The sequence below is a fragment of the Telopea speciosissima genome, chromosome 1, assembly GCF_018873765.1.
Source record: "Telopea speciosissima isolate NSW1024214 ecotype Mountain lineage chromosome 1, Tspe_v1, whole genome shotgun sequence".
NCBI lineage: Eukaryota > Viridiplantae > Streptophyta > Magnoliopsida > Proteales > Proteaceae > Telopea > Telopea speciosissima.
This window is the reverse complement of record NC_057916.1, coordinates 71,164,260-71,172,584: the sequence shown is the minus strand read 5'-3', so window position 1 is coordinate 71,172,584 and position 8,325 is coordinate 71,164,260. Positions and strand designations below refer to the sequence as shown.

The 8,325-nt window shown below is 37.7% G+C and overlaps 1 protein-coding gene and 1 pseudogene across 1 annotated transcript in view; one reads left to right on the top strand and one right to left on the bottom strand.

The window, feature by feature from the left end:
• Positions 1–208: 208 nt before the first annotated feature.
• LOC122639701 overlaps positions 209–8,325 on the top strand; it is a 16,003-nt pseudogene continuing 7,886 nt past the window's right edge.
• The window catches only part of LOC122639693 (phosphatidate cytidylyltransferase 4, chloroplastic-like), a 25,387-nt gene continuing 20,954 nt past the window's right edge, over positions 3,893–8,325 (bottom strand). Inside the window, exon 4 of the mRNA XM_043832598.1 lies at positions 3,893–4,527. Coding sequence (XP_043688533.1) covers positions 4,436–4,527 — 92 coding nt within the window. The 3' untranslated portion in view covers positions 3,893–4,435. The remainder of the gene's footprint in view (positions 4,528–8,325) is intronic.

Genomic DNA, 8,325 nt, shown 5'->3' with positions numbered 1-8,325 from the left:
ACTGGGTAGGTTGGAATATGACTACATTAGACAATATCGTGGATGCATACTCTCATACCAATGAAGTGCCATAGTTCACTGTGGATCTCACATCACCCGATTTTAAAACACATCATAAGTGTATCAGAGTACACAATCACGATATTGTCCAATTCAACCACATTCCAATCCACCCAATTTTGTTCCGTGGTACAATAGTTAGAAGAGGACTGGAGTCTTCCAAATGACATGGTTGGACCCACAAGTAAAGATAAAATAAAGATGAAGCCAAGACAAACCATGTGAAGATGGGAAGCAACGGCTAAAGTTAAAAAGAAATAAAATAAAATAAAACAAAAAGGAAGGGGGAAGGGGTGAGAAGAGTAAGAAGGGTGAGTTAATTGGGCTGCAATACATTGCATGGGTGTGCGTGTGTAAGAAAAGTCAGGGTTGTCTATCACACAAACTTAACTTTTGCTTCCTTTCCTTTCTTTCTTTCTTTATCAGATGCTTGCCCACCATATCTCCTCCAATCCCTTCTTTATGTTTCCTTCCTCTGGTTGTTTTTCTACCTTTCTGTGTTCCTTAGTGAGCGTTAAAACAACGCCTTCCTTCCTTCCCACACATTTTCTTTTTATACCAAAACCCAAAAGTAAGCACTCATGCATGTCAAAAGCCATTTCAAGGTAAGTAGGCCCCAAACACCTCTACCACTCCTCTCTCTTCTAACTCAAGACTCTCTCTCTCTCTCACTAATGGTCCTGTAATCTCATTTTCCCATATGGGTCCCATGGTTTGTGTTGGACCCTTTTCATCTTTGGACCACAATTGTTAATTTAGTGGAGATCTGGTCCCACAAGACCCTTACTTGGACGACTTGGGTAGCTTCCAAATCAGGATTTTCTTTTCCTTTTTATTCCTCTCTTATCTCATCTTTTTCAGGTTTTATCACGTAATCACACAAGGTCATACCCAACATTCAAGACTACTCATGTCTCGATCATGGCCTCTCTCTTTCTCTCCCTCTTAATGTTCTTTTCTTAAAAAATAAAACTTGGGTTGGTTTTTGTTTGTGCCCATAGTGATTCACTTTTCCAAGTCAATGCCCTCATAATTTCCATATATGCATGTATACTTCTTCTATATAAAACTGTTGAGATATTCAACTATATGGATGTATATATTTAGAGACAGAAGAGAAGGTGAGAATTAGAAGTTTTAAGGGGACAAATCCACGTGGACTGTTTTGGAGGGTTTTGCTTCCTTTTGTTTGTTTGGATTATATAACATCTTGTGTGGTTGTTGCCTAGAGAAATAATTTGGGACCCCTTTCTGTATCATTTTCCTTCTTTCGGTTCTGAGATAAGTGAGAGAGAAAAGCTTTTCTTTCTAGTCCAATGGCACAAAGTGTTGTTGACATGTAATGAGTTATGACTCCTTTGAACAGATGATTGGTGATTTTGGAACTACTTTGGTTATGTGGCCCTTCTCTCCCTTCCTCTCTCTATCTTATAGTCTTATGGATCAGTAATTCAAGCAAAATGAGATATGATAACAGTAATTAGGTAGTAGTAATAGTACTATTAGAATTGGGTAAGAATGCATAGAATGTTATATAGGAAGGTCAAACTCACAAATGGTTCTCTTCCCATTCAGTTTTGTGATTGAATCTTAAAAACCCAGATGTGGATTTGATCCATCAATCAAAAATTTCATTTTTAAGCTGATTTATGTTGACTGAATTAAATCCTAAATGGGTATCTAATCATATGGGTCAACCTTGACCAGAATTGAGTAGTTTTGATTTACCATTCTACCATAATTTATGACACAGAAACCATGGTTTTGATATTCTAATCACATTAGAATTGAGGACATTCTTTGCTGTTTTTTGAATATTTTTTGTAATTCATGGCTACTTTTTGATAAAAGCATGTCTGCAGTTATTATTGAGTAGTGACAATTCATTCAATAAGAATATTAAAGAATCAAAACATATCTTAACTGTACCTTCAGAGATTTGCTTCTTACAGATAATGCGCATCTCTGTAAGCTTATATCACAGCCAATAGGTTTATTATTCCAATCAAATCTAAGCTTCAAGCCCTCCCCCTCCCCCCCCACCCCCACCCCCACAATACACACACACACCCAAGGTATATTCTACAGAAGGCTTTTCAGGACCCTTAAGTACTGTACTGTTGTGCTTCCCATGGGTTGATGTAATTACATGCTAATGTGGGTGTGGGTGTTGGTGTGGGTGTGTGTGTGCATGGGGACTTGAAGCCTTCTGTGTTTGTGTAGAGCTTGGTCTGTCAATGGCAAAGCATTTTGTCTCAATCAGTGGGAAAAGGGTTAAAGAAGACTCAGAAAGGGCAGGGCATAGAATAGACAATCTTGGAATTGAAAGAGGGGGGAAAAAAGAGGGAGATCTTCCATATTAAACAAAGAAACTATAGAATATATATTAATTAGAAAGAGTAGTAAGCTGATTTTAAAGAAAACTATTACAAAGATATTTATTTTCAAAAAAACATAGACCCAATAATTGAAGTTCCAGGGCCATCTAAGCCCATGACTGTTTACAGTGGTAACCCACCTCACTCATATCTGACTTCTAAGAGAAGAGAAATTTTCTGCTTCAAGATGAATGTATAGATTAGGTTAGTAATAATTGGAATGAGATTCTACATTTTTCAATCACTAGAGTCATAATAAATTAAAGTAATGCTTCTTAAATCCTTTTTAAATTTCTCCCTTCTATTTTTTAAACGAAAAAGCATAAGAAGTTCAGATAAGTGACAGCAGAGAAAGTTTTAAGGGCTAGGGTTCTCTGAGCCACTAGGGTACCCTACACCCCCTTACAAGGAATTTTTCATTTCTGTAGATACTGAATATCTTCTAAGTTAATGCGTGGAGAATATAATCAAGAAACTGGCATCTATGAACTTCCTTTGCCTTTTCTGTAGATCTTTCATTTTAATTTGTTTTGAATATCCTTGGACTTAAATTCCTTTTTTAATATTTAAGCACTTTCCTTAACCTCGAAGGAAAGAATTATTTTAATAACTAATACAAGAGAACCTCTAAAATAATTAACAACAAAATAGCAGAGGTCATAAAATTTATTCAGAAATAAATAAATAAATATATATAATTGGGTGAAGAGAATCTTTTAATCCACTGGTTCTGATAGTTAGATGGGGTTCCTGGAATAGTGTTAAAGGCGTTTCCGACTTTGTAAAATAGGAGGGCAGAGGGAATAAAGACACCTCAATGGCTAGATTCTGTTCACCTAAGGTGAAGAAAAACTTCCTCCAAAAACAGGGAAACTTTTACAACAAAAGCCAATATGACGTGGACGAGTCCATAAAAAATTTGACCCCCAACAGACAGTAGTAGTACATGGCACAGAGAATACTTCTGTTTCTGTTTTTCAATAACTATTTTTTAAACAGTAAAAAAAACAAAGGGCACACCCAGTGCACGAGGCTCCCGCTACTGCAGGGTTTGGGGAGGGTCATAATGTACGCAGTCTTACCCCTGCTTTGTAGAGAGGCTGTTTCAAACAGTAATAACAACAATTTTCTGTTAGAAAAAAACATAAACAATGGTGGGAAAGCACTTTAATAGCAGCTGTTGCAATTAAGGAATTCAAAATATGGAACTCAATTTGAAGATACATCCTAAAGTTTTATATAACAAAGGAAACTCCCCCCCCCCCCCCCCCTCAACACACACACACACAGAAAAAGACGAAGACTCTAAGAGTTAAGGTTGTACAACTGCAAAAATAATATGCCCCTCAGAAACCCTACTGTTCCACCAATATATAGAATATATCTAAGATTCAATCATCAAATCAAAACACATTTCCTCATTCTATCTGTCATTCATGCTTTAGGAGCAGTAATGCTTCGAAAAATGAATCTTGTTTTGCCACCTTGGGCCAAATGGCAAATTACACAATTGAAAATCTTAATGTCTATTGCATTCAGAACATGTAATATATACTGAGGTGAACTGTAAATTGAATAACTAAAACATTCATGTTCAAAAACAGAATAGGAAATCTTGTCACATATTTGTTTCACCATTAGTACAGCCATTTCCCCAAGAAGCAATTGTACCCCAGACAGACCCATCCATGCTGAAGAATTCAATTTCTTCGCTCAGTTTCCCCAAGAGGTACCTTGAATCCAAGTATTGCCCATCTTACCTGCAAGAATAATGCAAGTGAGGTGACTCCAGTTCTCCGGACCAGGGATTTTACGGAGATGTTGCCAAATCTGGTGAAGATATAACCCTAAATCCAGTTTCCTTCACTGAGATGATAAATTTATAATTAATCCTATGTTCCCCGCCTTCTGCACATGTGCCTCAATTTCCAAAATGGAAGAATAAGGAATTTCCCCCGTTTTCTTATTTTCTGTGGCCAATGATGGGGTTTTAAGATTCAAACTCCATAAAGTGGTAGGAATGTTTTGACAAAAGAGTATGAAAGTGCACCAGTGAACACGTAGCTGTCCAGCCTGTCAAGTATTCCACCTGTACAGAGAAATTATCCCAAATTACACTTTAAATAACACTAACTCTCTTTGATTCAGTGAAAGAGGAATCCAGAGCAACTGACAAAATCAGTTTTAATTGCAGTCATTATAAAAGATAATAAAATGAAAATAAATCATGATGCAAATTAGATTACCCACCACCCACCCACCCTAAAAAAAACAGAACATAAAAAAATTAATGGACATAGTAGAACTCTTAGCAGTTGGCACTAGGATGCAACAAACAAGTCAATGAAAGTACAAATACTTTAGTATCGGGATAAAATCTTCACCGTCGCCAATAAAATCCCAAAAATCATCTCTTTGCAAGATTTCAATCTTCTATTTGTCGCCCCCCCCCCCCCCTCCCCTTCCCCCTTCTCACCTTAAGCTGTAATCCACCAGCAATCCCAAGTTCGAACATAAAAGATCCTTGAAGGCTTGATGAATGGAGTATATACACATATGGTAAAACCTAGCAAGCTATAGTCCAACCTTCAGACCAATCATTCAAATTTAGTAATATGGTTCAATAGTTCCTGCGATCCTATTGAAACAATTTAAACACCCCCCCCACCAAATCAATTAACATGTATCTATTGTTAGAAATCATGTAATTCGGGTACTTTGGGTACTAGGCTATTATATTATGTTGTAATGTCTTTTTTCTATTTTACCTTATATGCCCCTTAGCCATCTTATAATAGCATGGGGGGTAAGGGTGTAATTTCTCTTTGTAGTTAAGTGGATCAATATAGGGGGAGATGAAACAAAACTCTCCCACACAACATTACCGCCAACCTCTTCCTTTCTTTCTTCTTCTTCTTCTCCTCCTACCTCTCACTCTCATCTTATCTTCTCTTGTTCTCTCTCACTATTGTCAACTTAAACTTGGTATCAGAGCTCTTCAGTTCTGGTTTAGGAGTTGTGCTACAAGCCCTCCGCCTCCTTTCCCTCTCTTTGGAACCCTAGGTTACAAAGGAGTTCCAAGGAAGGGGCTGCTATTTGAAAATTTTGAAAAGATCATGATATAAGTCTAGATGAAGACTATATAAGCACCAAGATAAGTCCTCATGGAAGATTTGGCCATTTGAAGCTCAAATCAACAAGGGACAGCTTCTCCTAGGTTACCTCCAGCTTTGGAGTTCACAGTTTCTCTCTCCCTCATCCGGCATTTAATAGAATTGGGGCTGGGCTTGGAAGAATCGCCCAAGGGTTCCCTTTAATCCCCCAAGATCTCAGTTGTTGAATGTGTGAGTTGTTGGAGCACAAATCTTCCTTCCATGGACTGCCAGGTACAGGTACCGCCAGCTTTATTGATCTGCCCTTTCTTTGATCTGAAATGCTACGTGTAATGCTTTTGGTGCCTTTGTGTTGATGAATTGTCTTATTTGGGTCTTGTGAGTTGGTATGGAATGAAGTTACACCTTGAACGGTGTATGTGATTTGAGTTTTTTTCTCGAGCTTTATCGTTTGCTCCTTTACTGGATATATATAGGGAAAAGGCTGGGTATGCTAGCGGTATACCGTATACTAGCACCCTATGTGTCTATCTCTCTCTTACTCCCTTTGAGGGGTAAGGGAGTCATTTCAAAGAGTGGAAGAGAGAGATAGACACATGGGGTGTTACTAGCATACTTATCCCCATGGTTCAAAAACTCGTCTCGAGTACAGGTTTCGACCTGGCCAAAAAGCGAGTTGGGTCAAGATCTCGACGAGTTGGGGTTTTTTTTTTTTTTTTTGAACTCGATGGCTGGTTTTGGTGGTTTTGGACCTAGTTTGGCCATAAAAGTTGGTATACAGCCTATTTTGGGACATTTAAACACAATGACACTATCAGTTTTTGAAAAATCGAAGTCCAAATAGGAGTTTAACTTAGTGGGAAACCAGGATAGACACTTATGCCAGAAACCAAGACAAACATTTATTTATGCCTAATATCATTTACTTAAGATATTATTCATAAATAAGCAAATACCCCCTATTTGAATCCAATAAAAAAAAGTTAAAAAATAAAATTCCAAAAGGATCAAAAGTCAACCCCCCAGTTCAAGAACAAAAATTGGATTTTCGGCGGTAGGTGCAATTTTCAACTTTCTAATGCTGAGGTTTTTCTCAAATCTAAAAATTCCTTAAATCTTAATATGGTAAAACATTGCTAAAAACCAAAAGTGCGGTAAAATTTTCATTTATTTTGATGTCCAAATTTTTTTTTTTATTCAGAGCGATTTTGATAGCATTCACGCACACCAAATTAAGTTTTACCGGTACATAACTCCTTCAATATAAATCAGATTTAAGCAATCTTGGACTTGTCGGAAAGCTTTCAAAAGACTTTTGGTTTTTAGCAATGTTATACCATATTAAGATTTATGGAATTTTTAGATTTGACAAAAACCCCAGCATTAGAAAGTTGAAAATTGCACCTACCGCCGAAAATTTAATTTTTGTTCTTGAACTGGAGGGTTGAGTTTTTTTCCTTTTGGAATTTGATTTTTTAACTATTTTTATTGGATTCAAATAGGGGTGTATTTTCTTACTGATGAATAATATTTTAAGTAACAAAAACGTTTACTTTAATGATGTTAGGCATAAATAAGTGCATGTATACTAAGGTTTGCATAAATAGGTGTCTGTATACCAAGATTTCCCACCGAGATGACCAAAACCACCGAGATCTCGCCTCTCGGTTGAAATCTGGCACTCATATAATGGTGTTTAGGTCGAATCTCGGTCGGGTCGAGAGGTAAAATGGAATTTCGACTTTCATCTCGTCTTGAGCTTTTGAAATAGCGAGATATTTGCGAGATCTCGCAAGTTCTTGTTCCATGCCTATCCCTCTCCCATATATATATGCCGATCTGATTAAGGTGGGTTAAGGCTGAGTTTGTTGTGTATATATATATATATAGTGTGCACTCCCCATTTGGTTTGGATATCCAGCCAATTTTTCTAGGTATCCACCAAGTCAGAGGTCAATAGACCTATGCAAGCTTCGGCTGGTGGTTCGAGTGGCATCAACCCCAATCTGGTTTTCAAAAAGCCCACCACTTAGATATTCATTGTGAAGTTGGACAGAAACTACTTGGATTGGTCACATTCAGTTGTTATCCCAATGAAGTTAAGGAAAGTTAAGGTATATTACCAGTACTATTCAGGCTCCTCATTCAAATGATCCAACATATCAGAAGTGGGAGACCGAGAACTCAACCGTTATGACTTGGTTGATTTTTTCTATAAAGCCTAAGACTGGTAGGAGGTTTATGAGAAAGGAGACGGCCAAGGATATTTGGAATAGTATCCCTAAGACTTTTGATCGAGTGGGTGGCTCGGCGAAAATCTCCAACTTCTTCGGAAAGTCATCACAATGAAGCAAGGAGACGGGACCATTTCTAAGTACACTATAACATAGTAATTAGAATTTAGAGGAGTATAACAACTATAGGGACCTCCAACTGTCCAACCCCGACAATGAAGCCAAAGTATATTGAAATTTTGAGAAGGAACGTGTTCTGATTCTTCTTGGTGGACTGAACCCAGAATATGAACCAATTTGGGTGCAAATTTTGGGCCAGTTACCTCTTTCCACTCTAGATGAAATATGTATCTACTTGTAAAGTGAGGAGACCAGAAGAGTGGCTATGGAAATTGTACCATCCCTAGAGCGATCTACTCTTCTAGCTCCCACAGAGATTGGCGAGGTGGAGGAAGGGGCCAAGGGCCAGCCAGAGATAGACCCAAATATGACCACTATGGGAAATCTAGGTACACTAGAGAGAGGTGTTGGGTGCTTCAT